The following is an 18500-nucleotide window of genomic DNA, read 5'->3' on the forward strand; positions in this document are numbered from 1 at the left end:
ATGAGTTGGCTGGACAGGCACAGTCCGACACTGGCTTGGTACCAGAGACAACTGATCTTCGGCTCCTCTTATTGCGCAGAACACTGCATCCTGCCCCGACGGGAGGGAGAGGAGGAGGAATCACAACTGCAGTTGGGAACGTTGCAAGCGGTCCCCCACAAATACGCGAACTTTTTGGAGGTCTTCTGCGAGAAGGAGGCGGACAAGCTACCCCCTCACCGGCCATATGACTGCAAGATTGACCTCCTACCGGGGGCGACGCTGCCGAAGGGGCGGCTATACTCCATGTCTGAAGATGAAATGCAGGAACTCAAACAGTTCATCAAGCATAACCTGGAGCGTGGCTTCATCAGAGAGTCCAAGGCAGTGGGGGGCAGTCCCGTTTTCTTCGTGAAAAAGAAAGACACGCCCCAAAAAAGACTCGTTGTGGACTACCGCCTTTTGAACCAGATGACCAAACCGTCTGATTACCCCATGCCCAGGATTGACGACCTCCTCGCGACGGTGCGCAAGGGACGCGTGTTCACCAAGTTGGACCTACGAGGGGCGTACAATCTCATCCGCATACGGGAGGGCGATGAGTGGAAGACGGCCATGTTCACACCGCTGGGCACCTACGAGTACAGGGTTATGCCCTTTGGATTACAAAATGGTTCTCACTGTTTTCAAGCTTTTATGCATCACGTGTTGGAGGGACTCCTCTACAAGACATGCGTCTGCTTCCTGGATGACATCCTGATTTTCTCGGACTCGCAGCAAGCTCACGACCGAGACGTGAGGGAGGTGCTCAGCAGGTTGCAACAACATAGACTGTACGCCAAGCTGGAGAAGTGCCAGTTCGACACGACGGAGGTGGATTTCCTGGGATACAAGTTGTCGGACAAGGGGATAGCCATGGACAGCACCAAGGTTCGTGCGGTATTGGATTGGAAGAGCCCGCGCAACCGGAAGGAGGTCCAGCGGTTTGTCGGCTTCGCCAACTTCTATCGCAAGTTTATCAAGGGGTTCGCGATGCAGACGGCAGCAATTACGGACACGCTCAGCTCCAAAAAAAAGAAATTCATCTGGACGGAGCAGGCGGAGCAGTCCTTTCAAGCGCTCAAGCATCTCTTCGCATCGGAGAAGCAACTGCTGCATATCGACCCCAGTAAACCGTTGAGGGTAGAGACAGACGCGTCAGACAGAGCCGTGGGAGCTGTTCTGCTGCAGCGAGACCCGCAGGGGGTGTGGCGGCCGGGAGCGTTCTACTCCAGAAAGCTCAGCAAGTCGGAGCAGAACTACACCATCTGGGACAGGGAGTTGCTAGCCATTCATGCAGCTTTCAAGGCGTGGAGGCACTTCCTAATCGGCGCCAAGCACACGGTGCAGGTCTGCACGGACCACAAGAATCTGGAGCACTGGCGCACGGCTCAGTTCCTGAACCAGAGGCAGATACGTTGGGCGGAGTTCTTTGCTGACTTCAATTTCCGAATAGAGTACGTCCCAGGCGACACCAACATCATGGCGGATGCACTGTCCCGAAAACCGCAATACCTAGAAGAGGTGACGCCAGCGGCGGCCATGCACATCTTCGCACCGACGGCGTGGGCGTGTGCCTCAGCTACAGTAGACCTGGATGCGGTGCGACGTGCATTGCGGGACGACTCATTCGCACAAGACAAGATGGCGGAACTGCTCAGAGGCACGGCTACCACGGACGAGTTCCAGGTGCGGGACGGCTTGCTCCTACGCAAAGGGGCTGTCTATGTACCTGGAGACGACCTTCGCGCCAAGGTACTGCAACAGTTGCACGACGCACCCACGGCCGGTCACTTTGGCACAGAGAAAACGATGGAATTAGTCGCGAGAGACTTCTGGTGGCCCAGGCTGAGAGGGGAGGTCGCGGACTACGTCGCGAGGTGCGACACCTGCCAGAGGGCCAAGCCGGTACACAGACCACCGGCGGGACTGTTAGAACCGCTGCAAACGCCGTTTGAACCGTGGGAGAGGGTGGCCCTGGACTTTGTGACGGATTTACCCAGCTCGAGAGGCAAGACAGCTGTGCTAGTGGTGGTGGACTTGTTCACCAAGATGGCACATTTCATTCCGTGTGCGAAGGTGGCCACGGCGGAACAAACCGCCAAACTGTTCATAGATCACGTGTTCAAAGTGCATGGCCTGCCACGGTCTATCCTGTCCGACCGCGGACGCCAGTTCATCTCGTCGTTCTGGCAGAAGCTGATGGGTTTTCTAACTGTCAAGGTCAATCTGGCATCAGCAAGACACCCGCAGACCAACGGGCAAGCAGAGAGGGTCAATGCCATCATGCAGCAGTACCTGAGATGCTATGCCAATCAACAGCCTGCGACGTGGGTGGATTACCTGCCGCTAGCCGAGTTCGCTTACAACAACACGAAGCACGTGTCCACAGGAGTGACGCCGTTCTTTGCCAACAATGGGAGGCATCCCAGAACCTTCCCGGGACTGGAGAGAGTGGGGGAAGGAGAACCACAGACGGCGGACGCGTTCGCGTCAGAGCTGCAGGCGGTCCACGATCAACTCAGACGGCAGCTGGAGCTAGCTAAGCACGCCTACAAGGTGCAAGCTGACAAGCACAGACGGGTTGGCGAAGTGATCCAAGTGGGAGACTGGGTCTGGTTGGCAGCCCACGCAGTGCCGACCAGGTCACTTGCCAAGAAGAAGTTGGGGCACAAGCAGATCGGTCCGTACCAAGTCGAAGCGCAGATCAACCCGGTAGCCTTCCGACTGGCGCTGCCGGAGGGTTCCAGAATGCATCCGGTGTTCCACAGGTCGGTGCTCACTCCCTACAAGGCACCTCACAGGTTCCAGGAGCCAGGGACGGCGCCAAGTCCGCTCCGGGAACGGACGGAGACGCGGGGGGTGAAGCACCAGGACCACATCAACGAGGTCACGGAGATTTTGGACTCCAGATGGGGGGAGGAGGGAGTCGAATACCTCTTAGCCAGAGAGGGCACCCGGGCCAGCGCCAATAGCTGGGTACCAGACTACGCTTTGGAGGAACCCCTGCTCAAGGACGAGTTTCATGCCCTCTTCCCACACAAACCCATGCCAGCGAGCTTCTTCGACGACTGGTTGTTCACACCCACACTTTCTTCCAGCACGTTCCATGGATTCGACTCAGAAGGGGAACCCGCACGGAGCACCCGTTCCCCAGAAGGTTCACCGGCAGGTTCGGCATCAGGCAACTCGTATTGGTGGGAAGATCGACCAGAGGAGCAATGGCGCAGGAAGTGGCTGGAGATGCCAGGTCGAGCGACCGACGCAGAGACTGACATGGACGTGTTCGGGGAGGACCTCGGGTTCGAGCACGGCGGTACAGAGATGGAAGAGCAACAAGTCAACGTCGACGACCGCGAGGGGGAAGACTCGGAGGTCTTCAGTTGGCGGCCACCCACGGGGAGCGACCTGTATCCAGCATTCCCTCCCATGATGATGCAGCACCCAGCACCCACACCTGACAGCGGGGAGGGGGGAAGGGGGGGCTTCGAGGGGGGGATGGATGTCAGGGGTTCAGAAGCAGAGACGCAGAGAAGGGTGGAAACAGAGAGCGAAGGGGAGGAAGCCGAAGGGAGAATGAGTGATGATGACGACCCGAGATCTCCAAGCCTAAGCAGTGAGTCAGAGGACTCCCAAAAGGGAGCCCCAGTGAGCAGAGCAAGGGGGGGATCCGGGGGGACACCCCAGGAGGAAGGGAACAGAGGAGATTCAGAGAGCAGCAGCTGGAAGTCGGGACCCACGCTCAAGACTGAGAGCAGCAGGGAGGAAGGCAGCCAGGCATCGGGTTCCGGAGGCCGTCAGCAGGAGGGAGGGCACGAGTCAGGGGTGGTCACGCCCTCCTCAGAGAGCGAGGCAACGGTCAAGAGGAAAGTAGAGAGTTGGGCGCGCGCGCCAAGTTCAAATGCAGCGGAAGCTGGAGCAGTAAGCAGCCCGGAGAGTGAGCCAGGTCCCAAAGCCCGCCGAAAGGAAGCGGAAGGATCAGGGGGGTCAGCGTCAGAGGAGAGTAGAAGGGAGGAGTCCCAGGGGGGCAGAAGGACCCAGAGACGTAGGGAGAGGCGAAGGAGGTGGAGCAAGGCTAGGGTATTAAGCTGGTGTGCAAGAGGCGGGGACTCAGATGGGTCTTCGCCGACCTAGGGCAGAAGGTGTAGAGCTGCACGCTGCAGTTCGGAAATGAAACCTGTAACTCAATAAAGACTCTTTCAAAGTGGACGCTGTGTGGCGTGGTCCTATGTGAGCTGGGACCTGGTAGCAGCTCTGACAGACGCGATCCTTTCCTTTCCCCTCTGCTTGCCTGGAGGGCAGGGGATTTCCCTGCTCTTTGTTTCGTTTGAGCAAACACAGCAATGAAACAGAAGAGGGTGGGCAGTAAGACCCTGAGGCAGAATGCAGGAAAGCAGCAGCTTCCTCTCTTCAGGCTTCCCTCCTCCGTGACGCGCAATTTGATTTTTGCCCCTGCACTCGCACCAGTCGGCTCCAGGGACCACACATTCACTCAATAACACGCACAGACATTTCCCCTTACTTTTTAGGAGAAAAAATCTGCGTGTTATAGAGAGAAAAATACGGTAGCTAATTAATAATGTTTTTAAAGATCATACTTGAATTAGCCGCTTTCACTTTTATTCTGAAAAGAAAAAGCAGTTGCAAATGTGCGCCCATGATCTGGGACCCAGAAAAGGCCAACCTTGTAAAACAACAAAATCTAAACAGCTTATTTAAAAGCTACTGCACAACTCAATTCAACAGTCTCTTTCGAAAAATATCTAACATTCCTTACTATTCTATGTCCCACAGGAGGCAGAAACCTGCATTCTGTGGTCATGAGGAAAACAACCAAATAGATCCTCTGTTAAAAAGCCGAGCAAAACCCTAAGAACCAGATTTTACAGGATTTCGCTTTGATTTGGATCCCAGTACAGTTGTACCTTGGAAGTTGAACAGAATCCGTTCCGGAAGTCCATTCGACTTCCGAAACGTTCGGAAACCAAAGCACAGCTTCTGATTGGCTGTAGGAAGCTTCTTGCAGCCAATTGGAAGCCGCGGAAGCACCTTCGGACATGCAGCTTCCTAAAGAACGTTCGAAAACCAGAACACTCCCGGTTTTAGATCGCTTGGGAGCTGGAACGTTTGACTCCTAAGGTTTTCAGGAGCCAAGGTACGACTATATTAGACTTAAGCAGAGACACACAAAATGAGGAGTCAGCTCTCACATACAGGGTTCCATGTGACTCGCTAAGGCAGCTTGAGTTTCTGTTTCTAATATTGCTTTTTCTGCAATTACGTGTCCTCACCCAATGCTCCTAAAGTGAGGACTCTTTTACAGCCCAAGGGAGTGTGCCCCTACAATATATTATGTGGAAAAAATGTGGGTTTTGCACTTTAGGGTTTTTTTTACAGAGTGGGACTTGGTTTTAAAATAAGTGAGAGTGAAAAGGGTATTCAGATGTTGCTACCCTCAGCCAGACTTGCACACACGGATGCTCAGGGTTCCAGAACAGCACAAAGAGATTAATGTTGTAGCTCAGTGTTTCTCAATCTTGGGGCCCCCCCCCAGCTGTTGTTGGACTACAACTCCCATCATCCCTGACGACTGGTCCTGCTAGCTAGGGATGATGGGAGTTGTAGTCCAACGAACAGCTGGGGAAACCTAAAATAACGGGATTTGAAAGGAAAATAAAAAGGGGCAGAAGCTGGAGAATACCTGAGGTTCTCTCCTCCTTCGGAACACTCGTGGTTGAGTTTATCAGGGAGTGCCGAGACAAAGTTTTTCAAGTGAGCGAGTTCCAAAGACGTCCAGACGTCTTCATCGGAGTATTGGTCGAAAGGGTCCAGATTCATGCGCAGGGAGCCAGAAAACAAGATGGGGTCCTGTTTGGAGAACAGAAAGCCATCAATCAGGTCTGCAGTGCACATTTCAGAAATTTATAATAAGGTAGGTGTGTGCATTAGTCTACAATAGAGGTAGACAACATGGTGCCCTCAAAACGTTGCTGGCCTACAACTCCCATGCTCCCTGACTGCTGGTCATTCGGAGAGGGGCTGATGGGAGCTAGAACCCCATTTCCTCTCTCTACCTACACGCAACTGCTTCCAATGCACAAAACGCTTGAGCCACAAGCGAAGTGCCCTCCAAGAGACCTCCTTCCTGCCTGGGTATCTAGAAATCAGTCTCGGCAGCAGGACTGGGCAGATCTCAGCAGAGGTCATGTCCATGGGACCAGTGGGTTACACACTAACAAGGATGCAACGTGGGTGTACTGTAGGAACCAGAGGCCACTGACTGTGCGTCCAAATCCCTTCAGAAATTAATGTGCACATTTGCACTTTAAGAAGAAACAAGGTGAGCAAACAGATACTAGAGCATTCCTTTGTAGGCACAAGTTTAATCTCCTCTTAGGTTCATATGTATATATCCTGTTGGCAGCCGTCTGTCTCAATAAGACAGTGGAGTGTGCCTCTGGGAGTGAAGTCAAACTGCTGTGCTTGCAGCACCGAAGAGACCCCCCCCCCCATGATGCAAGCCGGGGCAGTGTGCATGGGGGTCCTGGGCTGCCCAGACGACCAGACTCCCCTCTCAGCCTAAAGGAAAGCAGAGCAAGATGCTTGGCACCAGCATAGATGCGGGAGTTGCTGGAAGGAGGCGTACAAGGCGCCGTCCAACCAACTCCAGGCTTGTGTAGGGTTTACTCCTTAGCCTTCTTCTCTTCCCCAAAGATATCCTGCAAGGCAGCAGAGGTTAGGACCAGAGTTTTCCTTCTCTTAGATGGGCTTCCTTCCCAGGTTGATGAGGCCCACTGCCCCTTAAAAAAGGTAAAGGGACCCCTGACCGCTAGGTCCAGTTGTGGCAGACCCTGGGGTTGCGGCGCTCATCTTGCTTAACTGGCCGAGGGAGCCGGCATACAGCTTCCGGGTCATGTGGCCAGCATGACTAAGCCGCTTCTGGCGAACAAGAGCAGCGCACAGAAACGCCGTTTACCTTCCCGCCAGAGTGGTACCTATTTATCTACTTGCACTTTGGTGTGCTTTCGAACTGCTAGGTTGGCAGGAACAGGGAACGAGCAACAGGAGCTCACCCCGTCACGGGGATTCGAACCGCTGACCTTCTGATCGGCAAGTCCTAGGCTCTGTGGTTTAACCCACAGCGCCACCCGCATCCCTACCTGCCCCTTACATGTGTACAAAAAAATGGGGCTCCACCCTCCATCTACAGAGCAGAGACCATTTGAAAGTAGATTCATCAAGAACGTATCTGAGCCAACACAAAAGCTGGGCTTGCCCTTTGCTCATGCCAGCAAAGACCAACTCCCTCCCGAAACTGCCTTGATCAGCCATCTGACACGGCCTTGCAAATATTTGCTTCCCCTCTGCGTTTGCGTTCTCTCTCTTGGCACCACCTGAAATGCTTTGGCAGAGAAGCTGCATATGAATGAAGGAAGCAAATAAAACCAGGCACCCATTAAGATCCGTGGACTCAAGCCTGTAACGAGGCGGCGTCAGCAGTGAACACGGCCAAAGGAGTTAGAAAGCACGGCTCCTAACAAAATAGTCAAATTGTGGGCATGAGCAGAGATTCCTGCTTACCTGGGGGATAATGGTGACCTTGAAGCGAAGGTCGTGGAGCCCAATCTTTGCAATGTTAATCCCATCAATGAGAATCTCCCCTTCGGCTGCCTCGTTGATGCGGAACAAGCCGAGAGTGAGGGACGACTTTCCAGCTCCCGTTCTCCCAACGATGCCCACCTATTGAGAAGGGCAGAAGGGGGTGGGGGAGGGGAAGGAGCCACGATGCTCTTAGTTCTGGAAAGCAAGGCTGGAGCCAAGAGGACGAAGGATGCAGGCAGTATCTGAAGGGGATCTTCCTGCCCATCCCCTCCGGACTGTGAAACCTGGACTAGCAAGCTCTGCTTGGGAAACTCTGCAGCTCTGCAAAGCGGGAAAGACACTGCATTTGTTATGGCACGGCCAAGGGACACCTGCGGCCGAGCTGGATGCTGAAATGCAGTTTGTATCATCCCTGCTGATGGGAGCCGAAGAGCCACACAACAGCTGAAAGACCACAGGTTCCCTGGCCCTGCTTTGTGGACAAAGCAGTCAGTCTTGGCACACGGGAGTCTTGGAAAAAGGAACGCCCAGCCTTGAAACTGCTGTTTTAAGTTTCAAGTTGCCTGAAGACACGGAGAGGCAATGGGCGAGGGGTTTGTTTGTGTGTGTGTCCGTCATGTCTTCAGAAAGTAACATGCCAGGCAGCCCTAAAAAAAACCCTCTCTCTTCGATACTCTTCTTGATCAAGGTTTTATTGTCTCCTCTCACCTCTCACAAATTCTGCCTTTCCAGCTTTCCCTTCCACACAGTTTCTTTTCAGCTTCAGCTCTTCCTTTATTTATTAAATTTATATATGTCGCCCGGAGATCACTGGGCGGTTTACCACATTAAATGCAGAATGAAAACACAAAAATATTTACAGTAAATCAAAACCCTCCCGCAAACACCTTTGAAAGGCCATAGATTTTACCAAGGCCTGGTTGAAGAGGAACTGTTTTTGCCTGGCATCTAAAGATACGCAACGAAGGTGCCAGGTGAACTTCCCTGGGGAGAGCATTCCACAGATGGAGAGCCACTACAGAGAAGGCCCTGTCCTCGTGTTGCCACCCTCCAGACATCACATGGAGGAGGCGCAAGAAGAAGGGCCTTAGATGATGAATGCAGTGTCAGGGACTGTTCATATGCGGAGAGGTGGTCCTTGAGATACTGCGGCCCTGAGCCATTTAAGGCTTTGTAGAGGCTCCACTTCCCTCCCTCCTCCCCTTTCCTACAAGAGCACCTTCTCTGCCTTCTTAACTCCCCCCCGGCTTCAGTGTCCATTAATGGGTCCCGGCACTCACTTTTTCTCCTCCATCTATGGTGATGTTGATGTCCCTCAGGACCAAATCCATGTTGTCCCTGTAGCGAAGGCCATAGCCTTTGAACTCCACCTTGCCTTCGTGGGGCCAGTTGCTTGGTGGGGCCGTTTGCTTAATGGTCCACTCTGCCTGAGAGAAAGAAAAAAAGCCAGGAGCTTCCATTATTAACCTCTGATGTGCCACCTAGTAGACCCCAATAGCATGGGGGAGAACCACCTCCCATCATCCATGTCCACAGAATGCAGTTGGAAGGGACCACAATAAACATCTAGTCCAAACCCCTCTGTAATGGCTATGAGTTACTCATGCGTAAACTGGTGCCTCTCTAGGCTAATTTGCCTTGTTAAACCTTTCTGACTGCACAGCCCTTGCTCATTGCGGCTGCCTCAGTCGCTGGCAGAATCCGTCAGTGGGCGTTTCTTGAACCTCTTCCAACATAAAAGTTGTTTTGACACCCAGTCTCCTCCTCCTCTCACTGCGTGGGAGTCTTCTGCGCAGGGAGGGCGTGGGCAGCGAAGGACCTGGGCTCTCCTCACTGACGTCCAGTGAAGAGTCCTGGAGCCCTCCCTCCAATTCCCCCATCTGCCCCCCTTTCTCCCTGGTGTTGCGCTGATTAGCTTCCCCCTCTACTGAGTTGTTTCTTCCCCTGTTGCTGGGTCCTTCGCCAGCAGAATCTGTGAGCCTCCCCTTCGCCTCTCGCTCCGATGTCAGTTCCCTGACACCCTCCAATGCAGGAATCTTTTGCCCAATGTGGGGCTCGAACCCACGACCCAGAGATTAAGAGTCTCATGCTTCCTGCTCTGCTTGTGAGCTTCCCAGAACCACGGCAGAAAACCAGGATGCTACTCAAGATGCACCTCTGGTCTGACTTAGCAGGGCAGCTATTCTACTATTCGGTGACTTCCCTTCTTCTCTTTCCATGATTCATTTTGCATATCATAAATCCCTGCATTCTTTACATAAACCAAACCATTCAGTATTACATCCATCAAAACTTATTTACACTGTTGAATTGATCTTAATGCTGCCAGCGTTTTTAAGTGTACACAAATCCCTCCCATATATTCAATAAACATTTTCCAGTCTTCTCTAAACACACCTTCTTGTTTTCTTATTTTATATATTGTCTGCAAGCTGCGCATATTCCATCAGCTTAAGTTGCCATTCTTCTTTAGCTGGGACCTCGCTCATTTTCCATTTGGGGGCTAACGAAACACAGGCCACAGTAGTGGCATACATAAATAGCCGCCTTCTTTTTTTTTTGATACCTGGGAATTTCCATATGAATTATCCCCAACCAATGTACCACTACTTTATACCACCATATCACCCCCAGTCCTCTGGCATAGCAACCTGGAGCCAAATGCTACATTCTTGGCCTCAGAAACACAGTTGCTGTGCATAGTAATAATAGCAGCAGTAGTAGTAATAATAATAATAAAAATTTTATAATATATATAAATTTTATATATATATAAATTTTATATATAATATATAATTTTATAATAATATAATTTTATTATATGCTGCTCATCTTACTGGGTTGTCCCAGCCACTAAAAAACACAATAAAGCATTGATATCTTCCCTGTACAGGGCTGCCTTCAGGTGCTTTCTAAAGGTCACCCCTGTGCAGATCCTGTTTTTCCAATAAAGAGTTAACTTCACTTTGTCCATGTGATTTACTGCTGGCTGGCTCCTGACACCCATCATCTGAAGACCACTGCCCAGTCCCCACTTGATGCACCAAATAAAGCAGAGTTCACGCCACTGTAAATCCTGTGGCCTCTTTAAAGCAGAAGGCCGAATATGGCTGCATCTGCAGAACGATCAATTCTAAAGAGCATCAATGGGCTTTAAAATTCTGCCCTCATCTGCTGGGTGACCAGCAGGAAATGCAGATCCCTGTACCTGGGTAACCTACAGGCTTACAATGCGCCCTCAAAACTGCAGCTAGAGGAGCGGTCTTAAACTTACCTCTTTCTCCTTCTCGGAGTATTCTTTGACTCTTTCCACAGCAACAATGTTTGTTTCCATCTCGGACGACATGCGAACCAACCAATTCAAGTAAGTGGTGATCTAACAAAAACGAACAGAGGCCCCAAATATGTGTTTTGCATACATCACAGCAAGCTGCCCATTCAAGTTCTGCCTGCTGAACACCCTTGAGGACTCATGTATTGTTTCAGACGTTATCTCCTCTATCTCTGGGTAAAAATTTTGAAGCCAGGGAGGTTTTGGCAAACCATTAAAAAGTCTACATCTTCATGAAGCACTGCCTTGTTTAACAAGGAGGTCTCAGGCATGCTGTCTTTGTTTATAGAGTTAAGAGCCAATCTGCACATGCAGAAAACGCAAGAGAGAGAGGCTCAGATCAAGCAGAATTTCAGAATTGAAAGAGGAAGGTCCTAACGTCTGAATGTTAATTCCCAGACTCAGAGCACAGACAGAACAGCTCTTCGTTTGAGGGCTGGAATGGTTTTATTGCAAGTACTATCTGTTGTTAGCCGCCCTGAGCCCAGCTCAGCTGGGGAGGGCGGGATATAAATAAAATTATTATTATTATTATTATTATTAACACAAGTATCTTACCTGGGCGGCCGGGGATGAAGAAGAGAAATTCCACAGTTGGTGGAAGTCTGGTGGCTTATTTTTCCTCACCCCTGCCCACAGATTAACCATCCCAGCTCGATGAGTGGCATGGTTTTAGAGCAGCGATGGAGAACCTTCAGATGTTATGGACTACAGCATCCATCATCCCTGACCATGCTGGTGGGGGGTGATGGGAGTTGTAGTCCTAGCAATATCTGGAGGGCCAATTCCTGTACTAGGGCCAAGGGAACGAGACTGCATAGATTCTATGGCAGTGTTTCCCAACCGGTGTTCCGCGGCACACGAGTGTGCCGTGAGACATCGGCTGGTGTGCCGCGAGATACCTGGAGGGAGGCGGGCGAGTCGGGCGGCGAGAGGCGGGGCGGCGGCGGCGAGGAGAGGCCGCGCCTCCTGCTGCTGCCTGGCGCTCCTCCTCGCAGCCGGCAGCGCTGCCTGGGCGCCTCCGCGCGACTCTGCCTCGCTGGGTTTGGTCTCCCAGCAGAGACGGGTCACACGCGCCCCTCCCTCCCTCCCTCCCTCAGCCTGCGCGGAGGGAGAGCCAGAGAGAGGCATCGCTCCTGCGCTCCGAGGCGGATTGAGCGCAGCTGAGAGGAGCTGCCGAGGGAAAAAACTTTCACTTTTGTGCATCCCTCCAGGCGTGACGCTGCGCGCTGACGTCACGGGGCGGGGCTTTAATGGTGGTGTGCCGCGAGATTTTTTTTCAGTAAACAGGTGTGCCGTTGCCCAAAAACGTTTGGGAAACACTGTTCTATGGATCCACTGCCTCCATCACACTGAGACTGCCTCCAGCGATTGACTTCACTTTCTTGAGGAGGGAGCCTACAGCACCCTCAGTCGCCTTCCTAGATAGCAACAGGATTGCTCCCTTAACATCTCCTAACCTTTCGCTAAATGCTACGTAAAAAGCACAATTCTCTCCTGTTTTCCGTGAGCTACCTGCAGCGAATAGGAGATGGAGAGCCCGACCAGTCCAGGGCTCAGGCTATTGCGGGCGATGACGGCAAAGAGAGAGGCGAAGAGGACGATGAAGTTCCCAACGTACTCCAGCCGGACTGCGAGCCACCTGGAAGGAAAGAGAGGGCTTCTTTTAATACCCACCAGGCCCTTGCAGGCCACCTGCGTGAGGATTGGGGGGGGGGAGATATCCCTGCAGGGCGGGGGGGAAGAGAGAAACAGGGGGAGCAGTATACACCGGTGGTCAAAATTGTAGAAAACTTTTGGGAAAGGGTTTGATGGCTCATAACACCACCTTTTTTTCTTTTTGAGTAATGCCAAAAAATTATATATCAATGGAAATATAATTTAATGAGGAATGTGCTCAGATCAAGCATTTCCTGGTGGTCATCCAGCAGATGAAGGCAGAATTTTAAAGCCCATCAACGCCCTTTGGAATTGATCATTCTGCAAATGCAGCCATATTAATCTTTCTGATTTAAAGAGACCAGGGGGTTTACAGTGCCATGAGCTCCTGTAGGCAAAAACCTGCTTTATTTGGTGCATCAAGTGAGGACAGGGCAGTGGTCTTCAGATGATGGGTGTCAGGAGCCAACCAGCCGTAAATCACATGCGCAAAGTGAAGTTAAAAAAGTGGTGCTATGAGCCATCATTGCCAAAACAAGATGAGACCTGATTGGCTCTCTAAACACTCCTTTTTCTGGTTATTTGGCTATAACGTTTGATAGAATACAGATAATTGAACAAACATTCTTACATTACATTCTTCATTAAATTATCTTTCCACTGATACATAATTTTATGGTATTACTCCAGAAAAAGTGCTGTTACAAGCCATCAAATCTCGGAAATACACTTTTTCCATGATACAATGAATTTCAGTTGGGGGGATTTGAGGAAGTCAGATAACAATGAAAGTTAAAATGGGTTTTGAAAGTAATATGTGTTTATATTTTTCTTTCTTTTTTCTTTTAGTATCGTGATGTGTTTTTGTGTGTGTGTGGTTTATACGTCATATTTGTTAGAAATGTGAAAATCAATAACTTTGTGGGAGGGAAAAAAAAGGAAATACACTTTTCCCAAAAGGTTTTCCCAATTTTGGCCACTAGTGTATATGGGCGTGTAGTTGGTTGTGAAAAGTTTGCACAGGGAATTAAAAGCTGGTCGAAACTTATGAAACACATCCTCAGGATCAGCTGACATGCTCAAGGTGCCCCAATTTTAACTAGGGATTGGGACTCAGGAACAATTCTGCTCGCCTCCACAAACGTCCAGCAGAGGGCCTCAAATTCTGAACCAACTCCACCGGAGTGCTGTTGGAGCTGAAGGACCAATGTGTATGAAATCCCCCAGGTACAGTGGTACCTCGGGTTACAGAAGCTTCAGGTTACAGATGCTTCAGGTTACAGACTCCACAAACCCAGAAATAGTACCTCGGGTTAAGAACTTTGCTTCAGGATGAGAACAGAAATTGTGCGGCGGCAGCACAGCAGCAGGCCCCATTAGCTGAAGTGGTGCTTCAGGTTAAGAACAATTTCAGGTTAAGAACGGACCTCCAGAATGAATTAAGTTCTTAACCTGAGGTACCACTGTACTCATACGGACTGGTAGCAGGGAAAATATTTCTGTAACTCAAACCCAACGTTCCTTGAGTCGTCCACCCACCTGTTGGCGACGATGCTTGGGTAGTAAGCTTTTTGGTTTTCGTCCACCTTCACGTCGCTCTGCTTTATGAAGCGCTTCTGCTCTTCGAAGGCTCGGATGACGCTGACCCCCAGCAGCGTCTCGTTGAAGTGGGAGTAGACCGGGGAACGGCTGACCGACTCCAGGCGCTTCAGCTGGCGGGAAGTGGCTACGTAGAAGCGCTGGAAAGGGCCAGGTCAGAGAAATCAAGGCGATGGGTAAGAGGCCGCTCGCACCCACTTTGCTCCTGATAGCCAATGCGAACTACAACTCCCACCAGCCCCTCCCAGTGTGGCCAATACTCATGGATGATTGGGAGCTGTAGCTGGAGATGTCAGGGAATCCTGACAGAAACAGGAGTGGAAATTGTCCTGTGTCAGGGATGCAAATCAATCCAGGGAATATGATCCCTCTTAGCTGCTGCAGCTGCTGCTTTTCAGCCCATAAACTATATATAAACGCTGACTTTCCCGACCTCACCCATTTGCACTGTGTTTCCCCTGCACTGACATGAATGACCCATGCACTGACATGACTGGGTGTGGAATAATGTAATGCTGCAATGAAATGTGTAATTTATGACATAGTCAATGATGTGACATTTTGCTGCAGCAGACACAAAGATGCATAATGTTGTCAGAAGCTGAACTGCAGCGGACTGGAAACTGCGCTGCATGCAACAAACACGCACTGCTTCACTACCACAACAGGAAACCCGCTTCAATTCTGCACCCGTTCATCCTGCCGTTTAAGCGAGAATTAAATTTCCTGCTGTCTCTGTGCATGGGGATGGGGAAGCAGAATGGTGAATTTGTATCTCTGGCATCGATAAATACGAAGGATGCTTGCTGCCTTTTGGGAAAGGACCTATACATATATTATTTTCACCCTAGAAGCCAGACGTTGTGCTTCCAAGATGGAGCTGGAACTCCTCCATGATGGAGAAGCAGCTGCAGGCACAATGAACTGGCCAAGTGAGGAAACAGAAATATGGAGACCTCTAGCAAATGAACTAATAGTAGGAGTTATTTTCTGCTCATCTGAATAGGTCGCCCCAGCTGCACTGGGTGGCTTCCAACAAATATAAAAACACAATAAAACATGAAACATTTAAAAATGTCCCTATACAGAGCTGCCTTCAGACGTCTTCTAAAAGTCAGATAGTTGTTTATTTCCTTGACATCTGACGAGAGGGCATTCCACAGGGCAGGCGTGACTACTGAGAAGGCCCACTGCCTGCTTATATGATTACGGAAGAAAATCACCACCATAATTAAATTGACTCTGGGAACTATGAATTTTTATTATACAGTGGTAACTCGGTTTTCGAACGCCTCCGTTGACGAACATTTCGGTTTTTGAATGCCGTAAACCCGGAAGTAAATGCTTTGGTTTCTGAACACACCTCAGAAGTCAAAGATGTTAGGGTGTGAAACCTAAGATGCTGGCAAGTTAGCAATGTCATGTAACTTTAAGTAGTCAAGCTCGTTAAGTTGTTAAGTTGCTCAGTATATAAAGAGTGTTTGTTTTCTCTGTGTGGTGTGGGGCGTGAAGCAAAAATGTCCGAAAGCTCCGGAGGTGTTTCTGTTATCTTTCTGCAATAAACCTGTCTTTGGAAAGACAGGCTTCTCTGTGTCGTTATTTCTTTGCTGCTGAGACTCTGAAGCTTGTACTGCAACAAGAATCTCTGCACTGGACTTAATGCTCTGCAAAGAGAGCTGTTGCTGGTGGCGCAGCGGAAGCGTTTACTGGACCAGTACACAAACTCTCTTAAAAGATGCCACACAGCTTCCGCAAAGTGCAAGATCATGAGGCCTAGCTGTCGGCTACTGAGTTTTCGGTTTTCAAATGTTTCAGACCTGAACGGTCTTCCAGAACGGATTACATTCAAAAACTGAGGTGCCACTGTAGTTAGATTTTGTTTATTTGCTTGCAGCACTCTGACATCAGTCCATCTATTTTTGATATCCTGCTTTGTATATTTAAGTTGAGCAGTCACTGAGCCAAGATTGGTTCTGCCAAGAAGTACCTTGTGCCTGCCCAGCAGACTCTTATTTGGTTCCTTCACCAAACAAGCTATCTGAGAAGCTTTGGTTACTTGGTTAATGAAGAGCGAACCTCCTAAAAGGGGTGACGGAGAAAGACACACAGCGAATGTCTGGCGTAAGTGTGGCCAGCTTATTCTTTGATGAAAAGAGCACACAAGAGGGTTTGTGATTATATTAGAAGGAGCGGCACCCACTGCTATGCCACACCAACCTGGTGTCTTCATGATGCTCTGGACTACAACTCCCATCATCCCTAGCTAGCAGGACCGGTGGTCAGGGATGCTGGGGGTTGTAGTCCAACAACGACTGGTGGGGACCCACGTTTGAGAAACACTGGCTTAAAGGAATGAATGAAGATTCCCGCTTGAAGCGGCAGCCAACTGCGGAGTTTGCTAACACGGTCTCACCAAGAACCAGCTTGGCTAAGGGGGAAGTCTGAGGCAGACCTGGAACCAGGGACAAGAGCTTTGCGTACCTGTACAAAGAAGTAGATGAATCCCAGGGGAGGAATGACCACAGCAGCCACTGGCGTGGCCAGGAGGATGATGATGCAGGCCCCGAGGACGTTAAACATGGAGCCCATGAACATCTTGATGATCTGGGGGATGATGGAGTCAATGGTGTCGATTTCTTTGGAAAACCGGTTCACCAAATTCCCGCTGGGCGTCCGCTCAAAGAAGCTCATGGGGCACCGCAGAATGTTGTGGAGCAGGTTGACGTGGAGACGGCGGGAAGCAAATATCCCTCCAATCGAAACAGCCATGGAGTAGCCAAACACGGCAATACCTTTAGGGAGACAGGCACAACAAACACCCTTAAGTGACGGTGTCTTTCCCTTCAACTTTGCTTATGAACAAACGGACTGAAGACCTTATTAACACAGCGGGCTCGCGAACGGAGCCTACCACTGTCGAAAACTACTCCACAGTTCCGCTGAAGGATTTTCTTCTGCAGGGTTTCACATTTTGTGTTTGCCTTGAATTTCTTTTCTGCAAGGAGCTGAATAAAGTCTGGGATGTCCCGAGAGACTGTGGGGCGGTCTAAGGTTTAAGGGGTGCATGTGTGAGGGGGGTGGGGAGAGGAGAGAGGTGCAGGCCCTAAACGGGGGGGAGGCAATCCATCTGTTGCCTTCTGTTCTGTTATTGTTGTGGTGCCCCTCGGGCTCAGCACCCAGTGCCAGCAAACTCATTGTGCCCTGAGAAGGAGCTAGAACTTGGGCTAAGCCCTTCTGCCTCCCAGACCACTGGAATCCCCAACTCAGAATGCACTTCTTTCTAAAGGGTTTACCATTCTCTGCAGAAGAAAGCCAGGAGGCAGTCCGACCCCAGCTTCCCTCCTGTCTGTGATCTTTCGGAGCCACGACCTGGACTGAACCCTTCCCAGCCACTGAGCTCTTGGAAAAGCTCGGAGAAATGTTGCCAAACAGAATCGAGTGTCGCTGTGTCCTCAAGCAAAGGGTCTCCTGCCAGGAGGCCCAGGGCAACTCCCTTGACGCCTATTCGAGGCTGCTGACTTGCGTGCAAAGGAACCCTATTCCAGGCCCCACAAACAAGGGGGGAAGGAGGAAACTGGCAGGGTTACTACTGCAGGCAGTGAACATGAGCACGCGACAGGAGCCCTTCTGGATCAGGCCAAAGGACCATCCATCCCTGCCTCCTGTCCTCACCGTGGTCAGCCAGATAAGGGAACGGCTGTAGTTCAGGGGCAGAGCATCCGATTGTTAGCAGGAGGTCCCTAGAATGCAGCTGCCAGTCAGTATTGAACTGCGCTTGATGGACCAATGATCTGCTTGTCTTAAGGCAGCTTCCTGCATCCCTACACCTATGAGAATCCCCAAATCAGGACTGCAAGCCGGGCCCAAACTGGAGGTGGAGGAACTCCTTCAGAGGAGTTGGATAAACTGAGCAAGGCTACGAGAACCAAGAGAGATTGCAAGCAGACCTTGAGACGTTCCCAGCGCTCCGTACACTCCCAGCCGGAGGTCTGTGTGCTGCTGCGTCCCATTGATAACAGGGTCGTCCGTCCACAGGCTTAGCCAGTAATTGGAAGCAAGCGAGGCTATGTGGTTGCAGAGAAAGAGGAAGATGCTCATGAAGGTGATGCAGAGTCCAATGGCTTTCATGTACTCCCAGTAGACAGCTGGCTTCACCTAAACACAGAAGGGATCGGACTTAGCACACCACTCTTGGGACGCAACTCCCCACTTTGACTCCCACCCTGCCAAAATCCTTCGCCCCTCTTGCTCTGCATAGGCTTATTAGTCGTCTAAAGCCTCCACGGTCCCC

The 18500-nt window shown here is 50.8% G+C and overlaps 1 protein-coding gene across 3 annotated transcripts in view; it reads right to left on the bottom strand.

The window, feature by feature from the left end:
- LOC309518961 (multidrug resistance-associated protein 1-like) overlaps window positions 1–18500 on the bottom strand; it is an 84070-nt gene that overhangs the window by 6179 nt on the left and 59391 nt on the right. For all 3 annotated transcript variants that reach the window (XM_082199612.1, XM_082199611.1, XM_082199610.1), the window contains 8 exons: window positions 18157–18364; window positions 16691–17001; window positions 14150–14349; window positions 12467–12593; window positions 10895–10996; window positions 8901–9047; window positions 7600–7758; window positions 5720–5886 (listed from right to left, as the gene is read on the bottom strand). In XM_082199612.1, coding sequence (XP_082055738.1) covers window positions 5720–5886; window positions 7600–7758; window positions 8901–9047; window positions 10895–10996; window positions 12467–12593; window positions 14150–14349; window positions 16691–17001; window positions 18157–18364 — 1421 coding nt within the window. The remainder of the gene's footprint in view (window positions 1–5719; window positions 5887–7599; window positions 7759–8900; window positions 9048–10894; window positions 10997–12466; window positions 12594–14149; window positions 14350–16690; window positions 17002–18156; window positions 18365–18500) is intronic.

This window comes from Podarcis vaucheri, assembly GCF_965113315.1.
Source record: "Podarcis vaucheri genome assembly, chromosome: 14".
NCBI lineage: Eukaryota > Metazoa > Chordata > Lepidosauria > Squamata > Lacertidae > Podarcis > Podarcis vaucheri.